Below are 27,204 nucleotides of genomic sequence, written 5' to 3'. Positions count from 1 at the left end.
AACCTCTTCCCAATAGTAATTATATATTTCTGGATACTTCGATCCTCAACTACATTATCCCCCAGGGGCATTCCCTGTGAGTAAGGCATACCGTATAACATTTCATATGGTGATAATCCAGTCTCACTGTGTGATTTAGTTCTTATGTTTAAAAGTGCCAATGGTAAACATCGAGTCCAGGGCAGTTGTGTCTCAATCATCAATTTAGCCAATTGCTGTTTTATTGTTTGATTCATTCTCTCTACTTTCCCTGAGCTTTGTGGGTGCCATGGAGTATGATATTCCCACTGAATACCTAATGATTGACATAATAATTTTATTATTTTAGAAGTAAAGTGTGTGCCTTGGTCAGAATCAATGTACTGGATTATCCCATATCTAGGTATCAGGTGTTCCAATAAAATTTTTGTCACCGTTTGTGCCGTAGCTCGTGCCACAGGATAAGCTTCCACCCATTGTGTTAAATGATCAACAATTACCAATAAATACTTGATTCTCCCTACTTTAGGCAATTCAGTAAAATCAACTTGTACTCTCTCAAAAGGCCGATATGCTGTTTTTCTTCCTCCCGCTGCTGCCTGTCGAAATATTTTCTTATTTATTTTCTGGCAAGTTAAACAACCTTGTGTGATTTGCTTTGCTATTTCAAAAACCCCTATACAACCAAATTGTTTAAGTAAGTGATTACTTAATGCTCTTGTACCCCAGTGTGTTTGGGTATGCAAACGTTCCAATATTTGTCTTGCATAAGCTTTTGGTAACATTTCTCGTCCATCTGGCAATGTCCATTTTCCTTGTTCTAATTTAGCACCTATTTTCTCCAGTTTTGTTTGTTCTTCAGGAGTAAACTTCTTTTCTTCTTGTTGTTTTTCTTCTTCTTGTCTTACTTCTTCCTGTACTATATTAATTTTAGCAGCCTGAATTCTTAAAGCTGCTTCCTGAGCTTCTTTATCTGCTAGATTATTTCCCCTAGTGTGGTATTCCAATCCTTTCTGATGCCCTCTTACATGTACTACTGCTATTTCTTTAGGTTCCCTTAAAGCTTTTAAAATTTTCCTTATTAATTCTTGATGTATAAGATTCTTCCCTTGAGTATTAATTAAACCTCTTTCCTCCCAAATTTTCCAAAGGTGTGAACCACTCCATATGCATATTTAGAATCTGTATATATAGTTCCACTTTTTCCCTTTAATAGTTCCAGGGCCCTGTATAGGGCATACAGCTCACAAGCCTGAGCTGACCATGATGGACTCAGGGGGCCTGATTCCACAGATTCCAGGTGTTTATTAATTATGGCATACCCTGTTTTTCTTTTTCCCTCTACTACTCGAGAGGAACCATCTATGAATAGTATCTCTCCCTTTTCTAATTCAGTATCTCTCAAATCGGGTCTCACTTTAGTCTGGGTCTCGATTACCTCCAAACAATTATGTTGTAGTTCCTCTGAGGGTTTTCCAAATAAAAATTGTGCTGGGCTCTGAGCAGAGGTTACCTTCAGTTCTAAATCAGGGGAGTCAATTAGTATAGCTTCATACTTTAGGATCCGGCTGTCCGTTAACCATTTCTCCGCTCTCTGTTGTAAGACACTTCTGACATTGTGTGGAGTATACACTTTTAAGGGAGCACTAAAAGTAATCTTTCTCACTTCTTCTATCAATAATGCTGTAGCAACCAAGGCTTGAAGACAAGCAGGCCACCCCCTACTTACTGGATCAAGTAATTTGGAACAATACCCCACGGGTTTTTTAATTCCTGCCCAATCTTGAGTAAGGACTCCATAGGCTGTCTGGTTTGATGTGTTCACAAAGAGATAAAAGGGTTTCTCTAGATCTGGGAGACTTAACACAGGTGCTTGTATTAATGCTTTTTTTATTTCTTCAAATTTTTGATCATCTTCTGTGGACCACTTGAATCGATTATCAATTAGTTTTTCATATAAAAATTTAACTTTTTCACTGTAGCCTTCAAGCCACGGTCTACAATATCCTAATAATCCCAATACTTGCCGAATTTCCTTTTTAGTTTGTGGGGGTCTTAAGGAGAGGATCCCAGATACCCTGTCAGGATCCAATTTCTTTTCTCCCCTGCTTAACCAGTGTCCTAAGTATTTTACCTCCTGTTCCACAAATTGTAACTTTGATCGGGACACTTTTAATCCCTTTTCCCCCAGAAAATTTAACAAATTAATAGTGGCTTTTCGGGTTCCTTCTTCAGTCTCTCCAGCTATTAACAAATCATCCACATATTGCAATAACTTTACCTCCCCAGGTAATGTAAAATCTTGTAGAACTTTTTCCAAAGTTTGTCCAAATAGATTCGGTGACTCAGTAAACCCTTGTGGTAGCACAGTCCACCTTAATTGTTGTTTTCGTCCTGTCTCCGGGTCTTCCCACTCGAAAGCAAAGTAATCCCTGGAATTTTCATCTAAAGGACAGGTCCAAAAAGCATCTTTCAGATCTATTACACTATACCAAGTATATTTGGGAGAGACATGACTCAGCAGGGTGTAAGGATTTGCTACCACAGGGAATTTAGTGATTGTTCGCTGATTTACAGCTCTCAGATCCTGTACCAGTCTGTATGACCCATCCGATTTCTTCACAGGGAGGATGGGTGTATTATGAGGTGACATACATGGTTCTAAAGTCCCTTCCTCCAAAAGTCTATCAACTATAGGTTTTAATCCCCTTCGACCCTCCATTGGTATAGGATATTGTTTAATTCGAATAGGACGATGTGGATCCATTATCTGAACATTTATGGGGTCCATTTCCATTTTTCCAATTTCTCCCTCCTTATACCACACTAAAGGGTTAATTACTTCTTCATCTTTTTGGGTTAAAGTGTATAATTTGATTTGCAATTTATCCCCTTGACTCTGAATGCTTAAGTTCAATTTTAAAATCAAATCCCTTCCTAGTAAATTGTACCCCGCTTCAGGAAGCAAAAGTAAATCATTAAGACAAATCTTTTGATCAGTTTCTATTTCCACATCTTTTAAAACAGGAACCTTAAAGGGCTCCCCTCTTGCCCCTATTACAGACGTATAACTCTTCCCTTCTTTTATTCCCTCTGGGAGCTTTTGAATAGTCGATCTTTCAGCTCCTGTATCTACTAAAAATAGTACTTCTTCTTTATGGGGACCAATTAATAGTTTTATCAAGGGCTCTGTTGATGTTGAAGTCCCCAGAAGATATAGCCCCTGACACCCCTATTCTTCTTTAAACATTTTCTCGTCTTGTTCCCGCTTACGACAATTCTTCTGTAAATGTCCTCTTTTTTGACAAGTGGGGCCCAGAGGCAGACAGGGTTCAAACATTTCAAACAGAATTGTTCTTTATGGACACGAATTGTTAAAACATTCCTCACAGTGAGCAAAGGCCTACAAATACGCCATGGTGTGAAAGTGGAAAAAATAAGGCTAGGTCCACCTATACTGTTTGGTGAAAGGTTCTGAAGCATAAACAGGCAAAATTGTACCCATGTTTTGTCATAACATTTTTACAAGAGCCCTTGTAAATCAAGCCTTGGCTTTTCTTTCAGCTTGTATTCAAGTGACATGCCACTTGGACAATAGCCAGTGACTTGTCTGTGGCTGAATTACTGTTAACCTTAAATGTGCCGCAGGATTTTTCTCTCCTTCAGTTCTCTTTACCCAGATCTTCTATGCTCTGCATAGAAAGCCTTTGCCCAGTTGAGGCAACAACATCATTTTGGTTTCCTAGAATCAAGCAACAAATAGCCAGCAAGCTTTTTCACTTACACATCCCAGAAAATGTGTGGCAAGGATGGAGGAAAGGGGCAGGACCATCCCAGCTTCCCCAAGTTCCAGAAGGTGGCAGAGACCTGGTTATGGTGGGAAGAGCAAGTCTTCTGTCCCAAAATGGAAGGAATCGAAGCAAAACTGCAGTGGGGAGCACCTCCTCAAAAAAAATAAAATAAAATAAAAATGGTCTTTCTGCATACGTAAGTGCCATCCTTGTTTGGCATACAGTCTCAGTCACTGTCCTTCTGCAACACCAGAATGTGCTGTCTTACTATCTCCCATCAGGTATAGGACCATACTCTTCAGTGTTACGATGGTGGTTCTGTTATTTGGGTGCTGGTACCTTATAAACAGGTCAGCGCACCTGAACAGAACCAGAAGGCAATGGAATCAGTGTGTGCTCAGAGGAACAGGAGCTATTCGTCCCTTGCAGATCAAGTTTTACATGCCCCTGTCAATGCCCCTGCCCAGGCTGTGCCTGTGAGCGAGGCCTAGGCAAGCACTATTATTGTTGAATTCACTGTTCTACAGCCAAAATACAACTTTTTCTAGAGGATATCAGCCCAAACTAAAAACAACTGTGAACCTGGGGGACAAATAGTGACTAAATGCTTGATATTCTGCCCCTCAGGAAACCTGGATGCCCAGGGAGGAGCGGAACCAAGGACAGTGTACCCTATTGGCGTCGTGGTGACTGCCTTGCACAAGCTGTGCTGCCTTGTTGAGACAGCCTCTGCTCCAGACTGGCTCCTGCGGAGCCACAGATCACTCATTAAAATGACTTACATCTCTGCTGAATCTTAATTAAGAAAAGTGAAGCAGGTGTTAACTTGTTTTATAGGTTAATTATAGTCCCTCGGGACTCCCTAGGCACAGCTAGATATAGTTACAGAACATTCAGAAGTTCCTGATTTTGACCCTTTTTGTCTCATTTATGGTCTTGTATTTGTAGCAGGTATTTATTCATATTAATTTAAGGATATTGCTTTGAAGCCAGACATTCTAATCCCAGGAGCTGCAGGACAAGATCATGAACAGGACTTTATTGGGACAAGATGCTGTTTCTGTCTGCAGCTAACCTGAGAGATTGACAGCTCCATTGTGCCTCCAGCTCATCCCATACCTTTCCCCTTTGTGCTCTTAGGGACACTTCTATTCACCTACTGGCATAGCTGCTATCTAATAGTTTCTCAGCCCAAATCATCTGAAATTACTCAGGTTAGTTTACACACTTTAATTTGTAGAGCTCAATTCTAGCTTACATTGTTCTGAGTGAGCCTGGTTAGAGAGCACTTACATGAACAGCTATATCCACAGAGTAACAGCCAGTGATGTCTGGGGTGTAATGCTGTGTGTAAGACATGGAAGAAATGCACAGAGCAGTGAACTTTTCATGGAATCAAATAGGATACATGACCAAGTTGTTTGGTTCAAGCTTCTAACACCTGTTAGATGTTTTTATGGCACAGTAAAGTCAGCAGCCTCTAAATTATTTAGGCTCTCCATAGACTTCCAGGACAGGAATAAATGTTGGAAGATGGGGCTCTCAGATACAAGCCAGGTACTTATCTCTGATCTGGTGTCTAAAACTGAAAAATATTTTTTGTGTGTTTTTGTTTTTTTTTGAGTTAAGCACCTGCCAGCTTGGCTTGTCTCACAGAAAGAAAGACATCCATCACGTACTCCTATATAGCCATAGACAGAGATTTGTTCTTCATTTTTGAAAAAGAAAAGTCTTGACCTTGCATATCCCATATTACCATTGAATGTTCTGGGTTACCTGCAGGGCTGGTTTCCTCCTGATACAGTGCACAGTTAAATGATCGACCAGCTGCAGGAGCAGATGTTGAAAATGTATCAGCATGTCCTGCTGGTGGTTGTGGTGGGCTTGTGACCAAGTTCTGGATCTGAACGAGCTGAGTGGGAATGTGAAAACTTCATCTACCTGCTCAACGAATCCCATGCCCACTCCTCTGCTGAGCTTACATTTATTTCTCAGAACTTTAGGTCTCCATCACAGGTTTCTAAGTGTTGCTTTTGGCTCTCTGTACAATAAACAATACTGTAGAAGTAATAGATACTGCTAGAGAATAATTCAAGTCTTGGTCTTTCTGTGATGAGTACAAAGTATGAGCACATTCATAATTAAAATGCCTCAGTTAAATATCTGTAGTCAAGTGGGAGGAATCTGGGTTCTGGTGCCTGAAAATAGATGGATAATTTGTTCAAGTTGTTATCATCGACTTCCAAGCTGAACCTGTTTCGAGGGTCAACATGTTTTGAGTACATATTCAGGCTTTGCTCTTATACCTGCAGGTGTGCTATTTTTAAAGCTCCTCCAGGGCTTCAGTCCTGAGCTGTTCTGTAGACTGAAGAACCACACAGACAGGCAGCAGCATGGGATCACTCAGTCCTATCTCCTTGTTACTACAGAGACATGATGCAATACAGAATTCTGGAGCCAATATTGGGTGGAGCAGTAAGACCTGTTATGATTTAACCTTTTAATATCAGCAGTAAATCCCCTTGTATGTACATATTTTATAATAGCTAGGAAAGGCACAGTGCACAAAGGATGTTGAAATAGAATTTTACAGTAGCTAATAGATACCATTTGCTGTAAAGAGAGCTCATCAAAGGCCCTGTTTTTTTTATATATATATATAAAAGCATATCAGACCATACAAATTACGTTCAAATTGTAATCACTCCACTAAAAACTTCAGAAGGAGACAACATCATGTTATATATGACGATGTGACTCTGATTCTTTATTTTTAAAGGAAGTCAGTTTGGGGCTAGATCATGCTGGGTGGTGCATTGCCTAATGACTTGCAAGGTCAGGTTTTCAGGCTTTAAAGCGTTTTCCATCCTATTAGGATAAATAAGGATCAGCAGGTTTCTTCAAATATATTTGAGGCACTAAAAACCTTATAAATAAAGCCATAGATGATTATCTGTAAGTATATAGAGTCTTTGGAGCTGGCATATGGAAGTAAAGGAAAGAAGCCTGGCAGAAATAATAAAACTGATCTAGTGACTATAAAACAGTGTGGCTGTTATCTGGGGAGGTTGTACAGTCATTATCAGGCAGAGAAGAAATATTACTCTAAGCTTCTTAATCCCAGTGAATCATAAAGGAAATATGGAAGTTGATAATGGTAAGTACAAAAGAAAAGATAAAAGACATTTTCAGAATATGTCAAGTGAGAAACTGCCAAACACAGATCTGGTCTTCAAATTCAGGCAATATCCCACAGAAGTTAGTGACTTTAAGGGGCTCCTGAAGACTTTAATTTCATCCACTTGACCTGTAGTGTGCACTTCCTAACTGCCCTGGCTTTGCCAGAGGGCATCTGAGGTATTTGGGCTCCTCACTCAAAGTTTTTAGTTCTCCAGTCTCGTCCTCACCTCGTGTCTCCTTAATATCCTGAGAGAAGCACTGAGGCACTGGCTGCTTTAACTGCATTGCCCATCACTGCTCAAAACAGAGTGGAAAACCACAATGTTGAAAACACCATCTGCCATGGGTGTTTTGTCCCCGTAATGAAGCATGAGGGAAATGCCTACCACAGTGACTGTGTGCAAATGTAGCTCATCTCACGCTGTTAGGCAGGAGTGCGCAGAGAAGATTCTTCCCATTCTTCATGCAGAAAAGCAACAGGAAAAATTGTTGCCAAAAGCTGAGAAAAGACACTGTTGTCTGAGATTGAGATGAAGGGGATGGAATTCGGTTGCTTTTTAGAGCAGCTCACCTCCAGAGGAAATCAAGGAGAAGCTGCACAGGTGCTGCATTTCACAAAGACCTCAGGTCAAATTTCATTTAAACATACACTTTATCTTCAGTCCAGGGCTATTTAACATGGTGTACCTTGCCAAGGCTGTTGAACATAGTTGAGGAATTGCAGGAAAGGCTGCCCACAGCTGGCTGGGAACCAGCCAAGCAGCCAGATGGACGAACCTAGAAAAGGGACAAGTCCTTTGCAATAGCAACTGATGCTTCAGGAGGCCCTTTTGTGACCCTGTGGGGTCATCCTGACCATCCAAGTTAATGATTTGAGCACTTTTCTAGGACGCTTTGCTCTAGGTACTGACCCAGACTGACACATGTAACATCACCTTTACTACCACTGAACCACATACAAGTAAGGTTAAAATGTAGAGTCTCATTGCACTGTGTAGTCAGGGCTTTTATGCTCAGTGGGTGGTGTGAAGGTACCTGTAAATACTACAGGATTACTATCAGCACCAATACATAGGTGTGCCTGCATCATAAATCATCTGTTCTGGTGTCTTGAAGACCTGTCCTTCCACAGGTTAAGATGGCAGTGGAATATGACTTGATAAAGGCAAGCTCTGTAAAGAGCTAAGTGCTAGTGCACCCTAACTAAGTACTTACCATAACACAACTGTTTTTTCAACAGGGAAAATCACTGTCCTAGAGGACAGGCGTGCTTCAGCCAGATGCACTCAGGAACAGGCTGCCCAGGGAAGTGGTGGAGTCACCATCCCTGGAAGTCTTTAAAAGACGTTTAGATGTAGAGCTTAGGGATATGGTTTAGTGGGGACTGTTAGCGTTAGGTCAGAGGTTGGACTCGATGATCTTGAGGTCTCTTCCAACCTAGAAATTCGGTGATTCTGTGATTCTGTGATCTTTTGCTGTTGGAATCGACAAAAAGATTAAGGTAATAACATTGATATATTGAAGATGCACCCTGTATATGCAATAATCATTTCTCAAATTTCCCAAATCTGAGATTCCTAAGGTGAAAGAGAAACTTCTCTGGTCATCTGAAAGAAAGTTCAGTGTGAAGTAGAGCAGGTACTTGCAGTCATACTAGTGAGGTAAAACAAGCCAGATGCAAAGCTAGCAGGCAACCTATATTTTTTGTCTGAGACTACAGGGGCTTGTTTAGAAGCTTGACTCTATGCCAAATAGCTCACTGCACCTCTAAAAAAATTGCTTTACTCTAAAAAAGTAATCTGAAAGATCCCTGGACTGCAGTCAACTTAATATCATACATATCTGCTTCTTCAAAGCATTCTCTTTGGCTCAGCATAGCAACAGAAGCATAACTATTAGTGGTTATTTCAACCTCGAGGTAATCGGATGCCCTGCTATCCCACCCACTAAGTAAATAAATTGACTTTGATGTCCTTTTAATATATCACAGAAGAGAAAAATAAGGTAGAAAGCCTATATTTAGTGTTGTGAAAAAAATATTATTCTAAAGAATAACGTTTTCAAATGAATACTAAGTGTAAAAATAGTATTTGTAGATCATTCTTTCAGCTCCTTGTCAAATAAAGCTAGTTGAAATACAGCATCTCCAATGACAGAGCTGACTTGCCAGGGTATTTCCCTAAAAATAGGAAAATCTTTTTTAATTACAGACAATAATTCCAAAGATATTCGTTGGGATGGACTTGATCATGGTGGCTGTCTACACTACAAGGCTAAAACCCAGATAATTGTGCAAAGTTTTTGGAGTTATATGAAAGACAGTGAGTAACTCATTGGACAGTGATACATCATTCTGCAGATTCAGCTAAAGTTAAAGGGATGAAGTAATAGCTGGGATTACAGCTCTGTATTTCAGGGTATTTATTTTTCACAGCACAGTTTCAGTCACCCTACCTGTAGTTTAAAGTATACATTGGTTCCACTCTAAATTCCACATGCTGCTGGGCAGAAATTGAGCAGGAAACACCACTTCTCAGTGTACTTGTTCCCCAGCCCGATTATGTCAATCCTTTCACCAATTATAGGGCCATTCATGTCTGTACCAGGAGGAGGAAAACTCACCTTAACAATCAAGTCCTTTGCTACTTTAATGGTGCATAATGTGACTAAGGTAAATATATGGGAGAAAAAAAAATCAACTATATTATGAGTCAGTCTTATATAGTAGGAGCACTCTGATGCTTATTCAGACAAAATGTCATAGCAGACATGATAATTCTGCAGTAAAAGGTACTCTCACTGGAATTCAGACATAGTAATTATTTTATTGTCTTAATCTGTAAATGTTGATGCGTATAAGCAAGCAGTACTTCCATATCAATCTCAATTTTCTTCTTTTATGTACCTATAGATGACAGACGTATTTTATAGTGAAATAGTGAAAAATGTGTGTTTTCACCTGTTTTAGTCTCCATTCTTTTCATTTATTCATAAGATTATATGGATCATATATAGTGATGGAAAAAAATAATTCAAAGAACTCATTTAAATAAGGATCTGTTTACAAATTGTATCAATACCTTTGTACACATGTAGATACATACACAGATAGGTAAAAAAAGCAAACATACAGAAAAATTTCAACTTTCTACATTTGAAAAAATATTAAGATTTGGAAAACATTAAGACATCTGGGTGTACAGCACATGTAAACCATTTTGTGGTGAAACTGGAAGTGATGAATTGTACATTCACCAGTATCAGCTACAGTATAACAAAGTCAGCTCTTTTCATCATTATAGCTGATGCTTCAGCAATTGGGTTTGATTAGCAAACAACTAACAAAACATACAAACTCAGTTCATGCCTTAAAAACATTTGTGTGCATAAAAATAACAGCAACAGCATGTGGATTTAAATGAGCAAAGAAAATCTTAACAGAAGTAGAAGTGTAATACTCCTATCGTTGATCATCTCAGTGCCAATGACTTCTGGCTGTGTTTTGCATCTAGTGATATTAATGGCATGATATGAAATCAAATTTAAGGTTGTGATGACTTGGAGTTCCAGACCCAAGTTTATATATTATTTAATTTTCATACAATTATATTCCTTAGATTATCACATTGCTCAAAAACAAATGCTGACATTTTCAGTATTTATGCACAGTTCCTGACCCTTCTTTTCATGTAAAGCTCCATGTCAGGGAAAATTTATGTAGAAATTCAGGGACATTTACTGTAAGCACAGCAGCAGCATATTATAGAGAAACACATACGTATTCACATTGTCACACCAAATGTAAGGTTATTGCCTAAATTAGGAGCTTTGTTAATATAGTGGGAAGTCTCCTAAATTAGGTAGGCCAGATCCTCTTTCTGAGGATCCTCTGACCATTTAGGGAAGTTGGGCTCCAAACTGCTGTCTTCAGCTACCTTATCTAAAGTAGCAAGAATTCACAATACTGCATTATTACCTGGAGATACGGACTGTGTTGATTTTATGGATCTTTGGTATATCTTAAATGTGGTGTCGTGAATTTCTAGTCCTACTTCTATATAGGGCAGCCTTTCTGTGTACTACCAAGGCCAATAGGATGGTGGTTAGTTCTGCGCTATAATTTATCTTCACTGACATTGCTTGTGGCTTCCTTTCCCAAAGACAGTGGAAGCAAGTGAAGGTTTATATATAAAATTTTGAGGGGGAAGAAAGTCACAGAGTTCAGTGGACCCTTCATTAGACTCATACTTACCTGGTTCTGAGTCCCCTCTCTAGTGCATGGTGTGAGTAGTGCCTTGATTGCCAGCTCCATGACTATCCATAACTGGATTTATACTTTTGAAATGCTCTTTTATTATTAATAGTAGTATTAGTATTAGTATTATTTAGATTTCAAGTGTTCTTGGTGCATTTTAATCATACAAAAATAATACTGTGTTGTCTTAGGCCATTTATAGAGTGAATAGCTTCAAGGGGCTTTGTTCTCTGTCCCCATTAACACATCACCCAGCTGCTAAGATTGGACCACATTTGGTTTTCCATCAGGGTACCACATCTGTGAATTTGCTGCCAATGTTGCAGACAGATTCTTCCTATGATGATAAACTCTCTCCCTTGGCTTTCATTCAGAGCAGGTCTGCAAAAATGGGTGATGTAGATGGTCTACAGCATGAAACTGGAGTCCAGAGAAGGTTTAGCCCCCACCAAGCAAGAGTTGCAGGCAGTATATTCTGCCCTCAGGACATCACATACTGCTTGTGATAGATTAAAAACAGACAAACAAACAAACAAGCAATAAAAGAGATCTTGAAGTTCTTATGTGTGCTTGCAAACGGGACTTTTCTCCTGTTTGTGGTACTGGCTTCACACATCAGCAATTCTTAAAAAAATCATAAAAGAAAGGGCACTTCCACGCAAGGACCACACTTCCTTGGCTTAAGGACCAGGGCAGTTACTGAAGCACATATCTAAGCAGTCTTCCTTCACATGGCCACTCTCCTAAACTGGGACTTTAAATAAATTTATGTCATCATATTCACTATATTTACATGCTACATTGAGACAGTTACAACCAGTCTCAAGTCTAAGTAATCTATTTCTGTATTAGCTTTAGAACATGCAGAAAATAGAGTAGACATCTGTTCCATCTATGATACAAAGAAGGGGCGTGTTTTCAGGAAAAACACTAGAGTTCTAATGTAAAACATCAATAGACATTTTCAAATCTAAACACCAAGTGCCTAAATAGAAAAGATTTGATATTGAAGGGGAACCAATCCATGTACAATAAAAATCTTTAAAACGGAATGTAACCAGTTTCTAAATACATTCAAATATTACAGTGTCTCTATAAATAGAAAAATAGATACTGTTGAAGAGCTAAAGCAGTCCTTTCCAAATCATTCAAGTGTATACATTTCTCTCTCTTTACTATCATTAATAAACAGTTGCTTGAGCTACAGCTGTTCTAGCTTTTGGCAACAGTTCAAGTAACTGCCCCTCTTCTCTCTCTTTGCATCTTTTCATCTTCTATTCTGAAACCATAAAACTGCCAGGGCATATCTCCATTTCATAAAGATTTAGGAAAAATATCACTTCTCCAACTCTGTAGGTACATGTGCAGTCAACAGAGGAAGCACGTCATAAATTCACTATGGTCTTTCGATTGTCGCTCAGGTGGCGGCACATCTCTAGTCCCAGTGTGACATCCAGGAGAGGCTATGTACTGACAAGCTCCCTCTTACTTGCACAGAGCCTGCTCAGAAGGATTTCAGAATAAACTTGGTTTATTGGACCTCGGACGTGATATGGGGACTGAGAATTTGTTGAATAGTCCTGCAGTTGTGATAGCTTGCTTTGACTGCTGAAATATTTCCCCAGCGTATAGTGCCTTGATAACGTCATTGTTATGTGTGGACTTTCTTCAGAGGGATTGGATTTCACCACCTGCAAAAGAAGTGACATATGTGAATGCTTTCTGCATGCACCTAGCAGAATACATGTACACAGCTGTGTCGACACAAATGTTGAGACAGCTCTCCACAAAGCAGGTCCTGATACTCTTACCTTGAGCTGCAAGTTGCTTACAAACACTGTTTTAGTGAGCCAAATTGTTAGATTACATGCTGTTTACTGTGCAAGATCCTACTCAGTTAAGCCTTGAAATCTAAATGTATAGCCCCAGTACACTCACTTGGCTGATTCTGTAATGTCTCCAGTGTTATTAGGCTCTGTGTTCTCTTCATTAGGGACAATTTGATCTTAACTACCAAATTCATACTTCACAGCTTGCCTGTACATCTACCATGGAAAAAAAATAAACTCGGGACAGCCCTGACTTACAGAAAGGTATAAATGTAGACATACTCTGATCCCAAGAAATTGAGGAACCTATGCTATTTCTCATCTGCAATCCCTTCTAGTATGTTCTTGCTCTCAGGTTTTGATGCAAGAGCAGCGTAGCTCCATGGTGGGCTGAGAAGTGGACCATGACTCATTTCTCCAAGAAGGGAATTCCAGTGCATTTCAATGGCCCTATATCAGCTTGGATGTTTTGGGGCAGCATACTGACAAAACCACAGTGTGGTTCAGTAACTTCTTCTTGGACCCCCAGTATGTATAAATCTCTGGGATTATCATGTTCAATACATGTGGAATAATTTAATGTCTGTGGGACTAGTGAGAAAGTGAAAGGTAGCGTCCTCAGACGTTTGGTGGCTAAAAGGGTCTCCTGTGAGATGCTGAAGGCCTGGTCTCAGTGAATATGCTCTTACTGATGAATAATGAAGCAACTTCATGAGACGGAGAGCTCAGAACCTTGCACAGACACAGGGCAGAACACCCTGACCATGTTAGTGGGAAATACAGAGACAGCAAAAGAAGAGCCAGGCACTAAACTTTCTTGGCACAAATATAAATAAAATAAAATAAAATAAAATAAAATAAAATAAAATAAAATAAAATAAAATAAAATAAAATAAAATAAAATAAAATAAAATAAAATAAAATAAAATAATAAAAAATAAAGTTTATTTATTAACGTGTACATTTATGCAGGAGCATGTTAACTTGTAAAAAGATGATGTCTTTTTACTGTCATTGAACAATGAGAAACAATGTTCATATGTAGTGAAGTTCATAGTAAATGTATTGAAACAACCGACACAAAATTAAATGTGAATGAAGGAAAAACATGTCCAAAGGCTCGAAAGACTGGGCAGAAAGGTCATGACAGAGCTGGCTGAACTAAAAAAAGACCAAGAATTATCCATGTAGAAAATTAATATATCCTCTGATCAATTTGATACCGCTAAGCTGTTATTTGTTTTCAGGCAATTACTGCAGGTTCATTTTTCTAAATTAATGCCTTAGATCTTACAGCTATTCCAAAGTGATGCCACCTTGAACCAATCATCCAAACTGCATTCCTGTTAGGCATGATCTCCAAGGAATGCAATCTAATGTTCACCCAGCAGCCAGGCACTGATTAAGATACTGAAATACCAAGGTTGCTAGTTTCTGTGTTGTGCCCATGATTTCATTGCTATTAAATTAGGGAATAAATCTGAATAAAAAATAGACCTTTATAACTGCTGGCCAACCTACTTCTCCATAAGCATTTGTGATGAATGAGGTAATTAAGAAATCATGTTTTCATGTGCGCACAGAACTATGTTTGGGCAGAAAGTGCCAGAGTTATGCAAGATTTTTTGTCCCAGATCAGTATAACTCACCCATTAGACTAGACCCTTTGGCAATCAGAGCAAAGACTGTAGGGTCTACAGAGCTGCAGATTTCTGTGCTGTCAGGGTGACTCAAGGCCCTCTGAAGTGTGTCAGTGTGAACCCAAATAATTTATCAGGGCAAACAGAGGAAATATTTGACCACCTAGTGAGAACTAAATGAGATCTGACAAATATATTTCAAGTTTTATTATCTGCACAGAACGGATGGCCTTCCATTGCCTTATGGCTGTGCTTTACTTCAGAAGGCATTTACAGAGGGGTGCTCTCTTCTGGGAGTTTAGGAAGTTATTTTTAAAGAGAGAGAAAGTGAAAGTACAAAGCAATATATTTAATCCACCTCGTCTGGTTTCATAAAACATGAAAAGTTTTGGACTTTTACATAGCATTCTTGGCTCCATCCTCGAGGCAAAATGCCATTTTCCAAGCAGAAACTGCTTCAGCACCTGATGAAACTCCATTTGCCAGGATTCAGAAATAAACTGATGACAAAACTGTTAAAACTAATGAAGTATCAAAAGCATTCAAGGACTTTATTTTTGCTTTTGTCAAGGATCAAGTCTGTTTTTTGGTGTCTGATGGGTTCTCTTGGGCACATCCATGCCTCTTTCAGCACATTGGCCTCTCAAGCCTCATTAACAACAGTGCCATGATCCAAATTCTTCCCTGATCTTCCCCAGAAACACATACCCTCTGCTGAGATCCTCAGACAGAAAAGCAAGGCCAAATCTGCACGAGCTCATGAAAAATGAAGGAAGAATGCATGAAAAATGCTGATGACTGATCATGCCAGGCTGTTTTCCACCTACAAAGCATCTGAAATATTTTCCTTTGAAGTTCTCCATTTTATTCAAAAGCTCTGTGGAAATGGCAAGCATCAGCAATGACCCATGAAGTATACCTACATCTTGGTCCTAGACACAAAGGGGGTCAAGGAATCTGTCTGGGCAAAAAGGAAGGAGCCATGTACGCCACAAAACTATTTATCCATTGCAGAGGTATCTGCTCTGTGGCTTCCCTACTTCCTAGCTCCATTTGGACTGAGCTATGTTCACCCTTTTAATGCATTGCTCAGAGAAGATTAAAGGATCAGTTAACTAACCACATCCATTATGTTTGGTCCCAGAGCAGGACAGAGGCCCCAGCAGTGGGCTAAAAACATATGAGCTTCTGAGGATTCTGAGGTAGAAACCAGCTGTGAGGTTCACATTCAGCACATGAGCTCCAACAGGTCTGAAAATGCTCCAAGACCTGTGCTCTGCCCCAGTCAGCCTCATACGGGATCCTAATCATGGCCAGTTGCAGCTGACTGTTTCTCTCTTTTGGGAACGCATTTATTGTCTCATGGACTGTTCTGTCCCTGACATTGTTGTCTCAGTCTGGGATGTTTAACCAGAAAAATCAAAGCCATACATTTATTACGTTTTTATTATGTTTTAAGTGTGCTGCAGCTGAGATAATTAAATTTAATCCATAGGCTATAAGAAAACGGTCAGGCTTGTTGTGCTAGGGCTTGGCTGGCAGAAATCACAAGGACACTCTGGAATATATGCTTGAATTTAGTTTCATCTCCACTGAATTTTGTTTTGTTTGGTTTAAACTACTAGGTTTAATTGGCCACAGTGTATTTTGTTTTTCAGTATATACTGTGATTGTCTGATGAAGGAAACCTTATTATCAGAACTTTGCATCTTGTGGAACTTTAAGGAAAATATATGATAGCTGTACTGACATTTCTTCATGGCAAAAATTAGTACTTCTACCTTTTTCCAGGTGTCATGGCCCAAGTTTGTAGCCATAAAGGTCTGAAGAGATTCTATGCTAACCCTGTGCACATCCAGGTCCCAGGAAGAGGTTTGGCCAAGAGTAAGTCTTGGAAAACCAAGTCTTGGAAAAATTGTTTTTATTTCAAGGAGATGCCATTACACCAGCTTAGCCTGTCCTTGGGCAGTGAGGGACAGATGCCACCATATGCATATAGCTGCCTCCACAGCTTTTGTTCAGGATTATCTGAGTCACGATTGTGAACCTACCTGCATATCTTTTTGCTTCTAAGCACCTGGCAGTTAAAATCTCTTTTAAATACCTGAAAAAGATACAAAAACTTACCTCATGGAAATGGCAGCCACACTTCCCCCGCAGAAATTCTTTGTAGCGTCCCATTGTGATGACAAAGGTGTCAACAACTTCATAGCCATAATTTTTTGCTGTATCCAGGATAACCAAGTTTTCATTCCACAAATTTTGCACTTCTGCCTGTGTTCCAGATAAAATATTGCAATGTTTTGTCAAAAGTACTGTTTAAAGGTTATTTTATACTCCCATTGAAATAAATAGCAAAACTTAATTTTAAATAGGATAATCATTTTATATTCCAGATGTGAATTACTACAAACACACTCTTGAAAAACACCTACTACTCCAAGACTTTTGTACATTTTTGCAGAAATTGTTTAGAATACGTTTTGCAGAAGAGAAAATGTCATAAGAAAATCCACAAATTTTTCCCTAATTACACAAAAAATCAGGTTGGTTTCAAGCTGATCTAAACTAAAAATCATATTAGCAGTAATTGTAATTATTTTTCAGTAGTTGCACAGCTTCCTCAGTGGGAATATTTCAATGCTGTTTAAAATGCACTTACTTGAAAACTTTCTAATACACACTTAGCTAATATAAGCTAATATAAGTAATATAATTCAAGAAAAAAAAAAAAAGAAAGAAGAAAAAAAAGAAAAAAAAGTCCTATGATAAAGATGTCTGTGTAACAAATGGCTAAATTGTTCCTATAAAGGACAAATTCAGCTTCAAAGCCACTAAGACTATTCCTTAAAAAGGAATATAAGGCCATGGGTGTCTTAGACACAGTCATAGTGAAAAAGAGATTATTTCTCAAGATATTGCAGGAAGGCCAAAAATAGGAAAAAAACGTTAGCCATAAATTTGTCAAGGCAGCAGATATGAAAAGGAAAAGAATGAGAGTTGCATATTGTAGTTGTTTTCTGGAGTTTTATGGAATTTGCTGGACGAGAAACAGATAAAACTAATCCAGAGATGCCTTTCATATTCTTCTATCCTTGCTTCACCTACCTGAGATCAAAGTTCTACTTCCTCCTAGGACTGAACTCCGCTGAAATCTATGGGAGGAGCTTATTTTCTGGATAATAGGAGGACTGTTTTTCCTCCTATTGATTCCAACCACTTCCCCAATGTACCCTAACTTGGTCATGTGTATAAACTAAGAAAATGGTTGAAATCAATAGGAGGAATTTGTGTAAACACTATTGGCAAATAGTACTAAGCTAGAAAGAGGGAATGGGCAAAATTTGGTAAGGCAGTTTCTATAGCAAAAATCACACAGTGAATAAAGCAATCTGTTACTGCTGCAAGAAGAGGTGAATGCCAGTCCTCAGTGTGATAGGACTGCTGGACATAAACTATGAAAGCTTAGAAAGAGTACTGTGCAATGCTGGTAGGCACTATTACTCCTTTCTACCCTTCAGTGCTTCCCAGACTTGTCTGTTCTACACATTTTATATGAGTTCTCTATCCTATCAACCAAATTGTAAATAAAAATGCTGAATTGAATGAGTTACACAGGATATTGAAATGAGCCCATCTGCTAATCTTAGAGTTCTTGGACATGATTTGAATTCACTATATCATCCAGTTAACATACAAGTAACAGGCTAAATTCACTGGTGTGTTCCAGCTGCTTTGTAAGTTGGTTAAGACATTTATGGAGAGCTAGAACACTGAGTCTGATCCGGCAATGATCATAGAAGAAGCTTGGGGAGTGTCTGTGCTAGACGTGGTAGAAAGAGCTATCTGCCTAGCCCTAACTCAATTTCTCAAATTTGGCAGCAGACATAATGGAGGTTGTTCTAGTTCCTGGGACAGCTGACTGAGCACAGTGTCTCAAATGACTCAGATTGCAGTGGAATCCATGAAATGAGGCTAATTGGTTTGAATACACACCAGCAAGCCATACTAGCAAATGCAAACATTCTTTCTTTGATTCACTTAAAGCTTGCTCAGCAGAGGAGGTAACATTTTTGACCATACTGAAAAAAATGTTTGCTGAAATGACAAGTCTTCTGTGAAAATGCACTCTAAATATAGCTTACCTGTGATAAAGAATGTATTCCATCCACTGGGAGGTGAAATCCCATCCCTATAGATTTGATAATTACCAGGATATTTGATAGATTTTCCCTGTTTGGCAAATTAAATGAATGAAAAAATCAGGACACACATTTTACTTAACAGACAGACATCAAAAGACTTTTTTTTTCTTTCAAAGTCATTTAAGTGCACACCCCTGAGAAAACAAATGAAATGTTTGCATTTAAAATTTCTGGTCATTTCCCATAATTTGTCTTATCAAGAATTGACTTGGAATACCATTAAGCGCATAACATTACCTGTTCAACACCTTTTGGATAATTTGCAGGTGATTGGAATTAAGCCACTGAACGCCACCTACAATTAATACCGTCTGGTCTGTGTTCTCTAGGGGACGTGATCTGAAACCCAGAAAGAAAAAACAACACATGTTGTCTTAAAACAGATGGCAAACATTTTAACTGCATTGCATTGCATTTCAGTGAACTGTATCTGGCACGCTGATCAGAGGCCTGATGTCATATTCTACTATTTTTCAACCACACAATACGGTCTGCACACGTTGTGTTTAATTGTTTGGTTACTTTAATTGCAAGATCTGTTAAACACATTTGTGAATAGAATAAAACACAAGCAAGCCAGCAATGGAGTTCATACAGTACCTCTGTAGCAGTTGTTCTAGCGCTTTTTCAAATGTTGGTCTCTGTTTTGCAGTCATCCAAAACTGGGGATAATAGGAGTAACTGATAAATGTTTTCCCCTCATTGATATTATGATAACATTTAACATCATGAGTCTTTTGCCATTCTTGAAGAGTCTCATTCACTCTTTCTATTAGATAGTACATCATCCCTCTGTTAGTTGAGTCGCCTATAAAAAGAATCTTCAAATGGAAAAAAGATATATGACTTAGAAGTTGTACACTCCAAAAAACAAAAGGAAAGAAAAGAATTCAGCTAGGCTGGAGGTTTTAAAACCTTTTCACAGCAGTCAAGATATCTCTCTGCGAGCTGCCAGTTCCAAAGGCATGACAGCTCAGTACTAAAATTCTCCTTTAGCAAAATATTTGTGATCTGATTAACAAAAAGATTTTCAAAGACAAAATCGGTCTTAAAAAGTGTAAGTTATAGATGGCTATAATTACAGAGTTACTGCTATTTTCTTTAGCTTAAGGTTATATTTGCTTCCAGTTGCTAGTATAGTGCCTCTCTTGACTGCTTGCAGTTTCCTGCTCTAGTTCCTCCAGTTTTTCATGTGGTTTGCTCCTACACAGCATGTCTTGCTAAACTTCTGTCTTCCATAAATGTGATTCATTTAAATTTATACCAAAGTAACACACATCAATGAATGCAGCTGCTGCCTTATTTGTAAAGAGATGTTTTTTTCTGTCATTTCAGAGAGAATAAAAAAGGGAGTTACTCTGGTGACAAAGAATCTCAATACAGTCCTGGGGTGTGTGTGACATGACCATTAGGAAGCATTGTGTCCTGAAGAGAGTTGGAAGACACTTCAGGTTGAGCAATGTGTCAGCAGTCTGCAACTGAATAGTCAGATTTATTTAGGGTTGCTTCTACAAGTTCTGTTGAATCCCCTGCCAAATCAAGCATCTCTGTATGTGGAGACCACAGAATGTAAGGCTTTTTTTTTTTTTTTTTAATGTAATTGCCCCATTTTTAGTGGATAGGACTAACATTTCCTCCTGCTGAAAAGAATGTGTAAGCAAAGGCAAATGTTCAAAGGTGAAAAGGAACGTGTAAGCAAAAACAAATGTCTAAAGGCAAAAAGAACCCAGGTTCATTGTGGTTCTTTGATGAAACTGTATGTGTAATCTCCTGATACCACAGTCACATCAGCCATAAGTACACACAGAGAAGCATAAATGTAAAATGGGGAGTCAGAAACCCTACAGAGTCATGACACAGTAACAACCCTGCTTTCTGTGCAGCAGGATGCCTCTTATCCTACCTCCTCGGGCACTAGTTATCATCCTGTACGTTGTTTTTTTTTTTATTTGTTTTTTAAACTTGATTTGTTTTTTGATGTTTTACAACTTCCACCTTGACTATTTGGTTATGCAAATAAAATTTAGACTACACAATATTACATATTTAAGAACATATTTGCAAAGCTTGTCTTGGAGAATTTATGTGGTGAAAGCGTCATGGACTTCTCTCATCTAATACATCTCTATCTATCTAGCCTCTTCAGGAATGTCACAGTTTTAGTGACTGGCTCCAGTTTCCACTATGAGCCTATTGTGAGTAAAAATGAGCTACAGCAGTGTAACAAAGAAAGTTCCCATAGTATAGAAGCCATTTCAGATGAACCCTGATCTGGTGGCAAGGCCAACAATGCACATGGCAATGACATGACCATTGTGGGTAGCAGAGAATCATTATGTGTGGTAGCAAATACATTGAAACAAGCACTGAACACACAGGGGCTCTTTAACCTCCTGTTCTAGACCTCTCAAAGCTGCTTCACAGCACACATTTTTAAACAGCTGCTGTTCGTGCTTGGACAGCACAAACACTTCTCTCACATGCAAGGGGATTTCCGACTCTTTTCATATTGTGCCACAAGAAGCATCTTTAAACCAAGCATAACATGACTCAGAAGTCAAGGATCCTTGGTAATGTAAGGATCTGTTAGATGCTCTCTCTCTTTCTCTCTCTGACAAACACAAACATGCACACCATTATTTACAATTTGGAAGACAGTCTGCACTTATGATATGACCTAATTCTAAAGTAGGCTAACTTGAGGTTTTAAACAAGAATTCTTTTAACTTGCAAAACATCTTAATCTCTTCAATCTGTCTATATCCACGTCTCTTTAATCTCCATTTTATGAGTCTATCACTGTAGTATATAGATGTATATCTACTTAAAGAGTAGTTCTCAGATATTAGTAGAGAAGGTTATCATTAACTTGCCGTGTGGGTGAGAACATTTCTATAAAGACATAGAACACCATTAGCAGAATGACAAACAAACTCTACCAGGCTACACACTGTAGTTGGTAGAACATGTTAGATTGTTTCTCTTCTGCTATTCTATCTACCATGATGCCATTTTGGAATCACTAATTGCAAAGGAGCACATTCAGTTATAAATTACACTGATTTGATAAATGCATCTTTTTGCTTACTCTTCATTGTACTCTGACTAAGATGCTGATAGATATTTTTCCTTCTAGCTATATTTGATCTAATCTCATCTACCCCTGAATTCAAATAGCAGAACAAGACAATTCCTCCCCTCCCTGCCCCACTCCACCCCCTCAAAAAAAAAAAAAAAAAAAAAAAAGTGAAGAAATACAGCCAAGGCCAACACTCTACACTCCATAATCTCTTATAGTGTCAAGTGTTATTCTAAATATTTTCAAAGTCTCAAACATTGCAGACCATCAATGACAGAGAATGACTCATCATGACTCATCAGACTCTTTCTTTTTTTTTTTTTTTTTTCTGATGTCAAAAACAGAGCAAAACACTTGCCCTCACACACTCTTCATTTACTCTATTAAAATTTTAGCATTGTAGAGCTTTTCAAATTCTACACCTACACATACAAGCAGTTGGTCCATGAGTGAATTTTCAAATTTGCTCTGGGGTGCTCAGCTGGTGAATTCTGCAGGAGGAAGGGCACTTTGAGTAGGCATTTTGAAAATCAGTACCAGGAAGACAAGCAAGTTCTCATAGTGACAGTTTTAACAGACTTTTAGTCAGAAGTCAGAACTGGGCACTGTGTCCTGTTAGTACCCTGATGTACTTCTTCAAATTATTAACATGAGACACATGAAAATATACTAAGCCTACCCTTGAAAGAGCAAGTTTTGAGTCTTAAAACGTCTCAATTTTCACTCTTAAGTGAGCTTGTGAGGAGGTAAAGCAGGTCAGGAAATGGATTCAATCAGACAGCTAATCTTACTGAGTGTGTGAGCATCCATGTGAGAATGTATATTTATTCCTAGGAGAAGGTGTGGCTAAACAGGATGTCAGCAATGAGAGAGATGGCAACATCACACTGATGAGGAATATGAGTTACTGTGGGGAAATTAACCTAAATACTCAGAAATAGGTCTGCTAAGAGAATAGTTAAAACTTGATGTAAGAGGAGATGGGAGAAATTAGTCAATGCAGACCTATGCTTGTACAGAAAGACAGATAAAAAGTGTAGATTTTCCTCAAATATGTCAATCAATTATAACAACCATATTAGCTTTCACTCAAGTAACCTTTGACTGGTCAAGTAGGTATGAGCCATACCAGGACAGTGTCACTGGAATCATTCAAGTCTAACTCCAGCTGCTTCTTGCAAAGTGAAATCATGGTTTTGCTGAAAAACATATAATTAAATCCATCACTGCAGTATGTGAAACCTATGGTCCCTGTCCTCTAGCCCTAACAGAGAGCTCTGAAGTCTCTCTGTAATCTTCACTGGACATATCAGCAGTCACATCCTGGAGACTGTGTGTACTGGGATTTTGAAGGGAATGCTCTCCAATAAATGCAGCAAAGATCTCATATGGAAAGATAGGTGTGCAGTCCTTGTAATCCAATGCATCCCAGGCTGCTGGATGCATAGCATATCATCAGCAAATCTGCGCACACTGAGCATCCATTCATTAAGACCTTCTCTGTATCCAACAATCTGGTTCTAACAGTTGTTCCAACCATCTGGAAATCCTGGAAAAAAATACTCCTTTTCTTCTGCCTAAAACAAAACTCATGGGGAAGAACGTGACATTCGTAGGTTATCCTACCTGCAAAACCACTTTTCAAACTGCCTTTGTGCAGAACTGACAGAGCACATTTTGTCATGGTATGCAGACCATCAGAAAGCATCTTCCAAAGCATCCACCCTTTGCAGATCCGCTTCATCATTAGCAAATGCTTGGACAACTCAGAGGCTAAAGTCAGTGGTGTATAGCCCCTGGAATAAAACTTATGTCTTTCAAATAACCCAAGAGCTTTGATGAATTAGAATAATCATTAAATGTAATTGAATGCGTGGTAGTTATGGCAACAGTTGATTCTTTACAGTTGCATGAGCTTACTGTAACTGTGCATGCCATGTACTATTTGAATCAGGGCTCTGTGGATATTTAGCTCCATGACAATAATAAGCCAAAGAATGGTTCAGGTGTGAAGAATGTTCTGTAACTCATTTACATAACAGTCTGGCACAAGGCTCAGCCATGCACTGTTCAGGTCAATGGGGGATTTGTCTGCAGGATGACTAAAGGATCAGGCATACATAAGGCTATAATTTTAGCAGACAGAGAACAATACTTTCACACAGACAGATGTTTTCAGTGTCTTCTGTTGCAAATGTTTTTTTTTGTGAAAATAAATAAATAAATAAATCCCTTATAGCTTACAGGCCTTAAGAGATTGTGTAAGCATAGTGGAATCCACTTCTTAACCAGACCTATCATTATAAATTAACCATGCTTAGGAAATTCAAACACCTGTAAGTCCAAAACAGTACTTAACTCCAAAATATTATTAAGAAATAATAAGCTAAACTTCTTGCTTTAACAGCTGAATTTTAAGTACTTCAACAAATATTACCTTTTCATATTTCCTGTTCTTAATTACACATGATTCAATGGTACTTTGTTATAAGACTAAACTGAACAATATTTCTCAATGATAAACAAAATACATATCCCTCCCTGTTACTGAGGGCAGCTTTCTATGTGTTGCTAATTGGATAAATAATTACCTGTTAGAACCCCTTTTCCTTTTACCTATTTATAAAGATCTTGTACAGAAATCAAAGCTTAATGTTTTCACAGAATTGCATAAATCTTACAGCAAAAGCTTGTTAACCACACTTACAGAGGATTTTGTTGAGCCAATATAATACAGATATTTTTATTATGCCTGCCTATTTCTTTCATTCAATTAGAGCATATATGTGGAGTTCCCTATGAACAACATAACCTGTATCTCACTACTTACTAAGAGTTTAAAACAGTGAACAAGGGCTACAGATACCAAGAGTGGACTGAATGAAAATCTACTTGGCCAGAACCACTTTAGACTCAACACTTCAGAATTTTCCTGTTTACTGTGTCTGAAATGTAAACATATGACTGACTAGTCTTGCTAACACTTCATAAAGAAAAATAAGGCTTCTTACAAACTGTTTTTGTGAATGTGTATCCTTTCTCATGTCTCCACTGAGTGTTATTGTTTCACTACAGGTGGTCTTAGGTTTTACGAAACAGAAACAACTTAGCTCAAGCATAGTTTTATATGCACACAGATTAAAATAGTAATTAGCAATGATGTGAAACCAATCTGAAGTCATAGCCAGGGAAAATGAATTTCTGTTACAGAGAAAGGAGATAATAATATGTACTTTAGAGATAAGCTCTAAAGTACAAATCAATTTTAATATAAGACGTGAAAGCAGCTTGAAGTTAGAAAACAAAATTATGAAACATGATTTGGTAGGTTTTTGTATGAAGAAATATAGGAAAGAAGTGCTGTTTGTACATCATAAATATCTTTAGGAAACATTAATAAATGCATAAATAAATTAAAGAGTAAGAGACATATCATCACTGCATTCTACTGTTGTTCTATGAAACATGGGAAGAAAAGAATAATTGTATATACAGTTGATCTCACACATGCTGCATCCACAAAGAGACCATTAGCATTCACTCTCCTTATTATTTTATCAGTTGATGCACATCCAGACCAGAGACAATCACAGTAGTGGTAAATATATTGTATTCTTCTTTTCCCATGCATTGGAGCTGAAGAGCAACATACACATTTTTTTTTTCTTTTTGCATGTTTTTTTTTTTTTTTCAACTACAAGTGGAGCATAAGAAAACAACCTGCAGTTGTCATAGTTGGAATTTGACAGCAGCATAGAGATTAACACCTCCTTTTTAAAGAAAAGACATAGTCACAGACACTTCTGCTATCTTATCATGCCTTATTATTTGCAATAAGAAGCAAAGCCTAGCAGGTCAGACTCTTGAAACTAATGCATATATTTTTTTCAGGACAAAAGTCAGAGACTTCAGCTTACTGAACCACAAACTTTAGTAATTGCTTTACGTTAAATTCCTGATCAAAGCTTGCATGAGTCTGAACTGTGTATGAAGGGTATTCAAGAAACAAAGTCAGTCACAGAGGCATGTTAGTATTTTTTATAGAAGTCGTGATGTCATTTAACCCATTGATGTTACTGACATATGTCTCTCTGCTTTACAAATGAAGATTTGGTAATTATGTGGGTTGAATGGAAACTTTATTGCCTTAATTTGGAATAAACTTTGAGCAAGAACTGAGATATTGTGTCGTTTGAACTTAAGAAAATAGGGCTGGGTTGGGAGAACTCACAGTTACTTCCAGTTCTGATGGAGCAATTTTGCCTCTGATATAGCAAAATGTAGATTTTGAAGAGATCAATGTTACACAAGTTGAATACTTGAAGTACGAAGGCATACTACAAAACCTCAGAATACAGGGTTACAAAAGTAAGCTGAGCACATTCTGAGAAGTGGACACATGAATTAATTCTGTTATTCTCACCTAGCTTCATCAAAGAAGAAGTATAAATCAAACAAACACTCTAAATCATCTCAGTATCTTCACCTAGGTTGGTGATTTTGTTTCTCTGACTTGAGTTCTACTGAAGTGAGGGAGCTGATCCAGACTCTACATTTATTTATTTGGTGAAAGAAGCACAAATGTTATTTGGAAATGCTATACAAAGTGAATACTACTGCAATGTGACAACAAAAATCATGTTAGAGGGAAAACATAGGAGAAATATAGCAAAAGGGGAAAATGCGTTAGAATGATGACTTTAAATGAATAAACCAGTTAAATGGACATCTGTGCAAAGGTAACAGGAGTGATTCAGCAGCTTTCTACAGACCAGTAAAAGTTATCAGACAATGGTGGAAGATATTTTGCAAAAGATGCAGAATGGGAAGCAAGTGCAATTAGTTTTACAGAGATTTTTCTCATGCTGTGTTAATGTGCTTCACATGGGATAGGGTTCTTGTCTGACACTGGAGTAGATGAAAGTCATAACATAGTGGATTTTGAATTAAAATTGGTTTTAATAGACCTTTAACAAATGTTGTCCTGGTGAATATGAGTAGTTGGACTGAGGAGATGGGAATGTTAACATAACCCTCTCACACTATGCTGGCAAAACACGTCCATATTGGTATGTTGTTCTGCTATCCTGACCAAAAGGTGTTTACTTATTGAAGCAGCCTTAAAATTTTCCAGTAAATGGAAAAAATTTTCCAGTAAATGGAAATTAAAGACCAAAGCTAGCAAATTCTTTCTCTCTCTCTCTCTCTCTCTCTCTCTCTCTCTCTCTATATATATATATATATAT

The 27,204-nt window shown here is 38.1% G+C and overlaps 1 protein-coding gene across 2 annotated transcripts in view; it reads right to left on the bottom strand.

The window, feature by feature from the left end:
• Positions 1–10,100: 10,100 nt before the first annotated feature.
• Positions 10,101–27,204, bottom strand: part of CPED1 (cadherin like and PC-esterase domain containing 1) — a gene marked incomplete at its 5' end in the record, with an annotated part of 146,404 nt that continues 129,300 nt past the window's right edge. For both annotated transcript variants that reach the window (XM_084291203.1, XM_084291204.1), the window contains 5 exons: positions 10,101–12,896; positions 16,802–16,948; positions 18,820–18,907; positions 19,117–19,218; positions 19,480–19,700. In XM_084291203.1, the coding sequence (XP_084147329.1) occupies positions 12,669–12,896; positions 16,802–16,948; positions 18,820–18,907; positions 19,117–19,218; positions 19,480–19,700 (786 nt within the window). In that variant the 3' untranslated portion in view covers positions 10,101–12,668. The remainder of the gene's footprint in view (positions 12,897–16,801; positions 16,949–18,819; positions 18,908–19,116; positions 19,219–19,479; positions 19,701–27,204) is intronic.

The sequence above is a fragment of the Netta rufina genome (assembly GCF_964035555.1).
Source record: "Netta rufina genome assembly, chromosome: 1".
Lineage (NCBI taxonomy): Eukaryota > Metazoa > Chordata > Aves > Anseriformes > Anatidae > Netta > Netta rufina.
The sequence above is the reverse complement of the archived record's forward strand: the minus strand, read 5'-3'. Positions and strand labels throughout refer to the sequence as shown.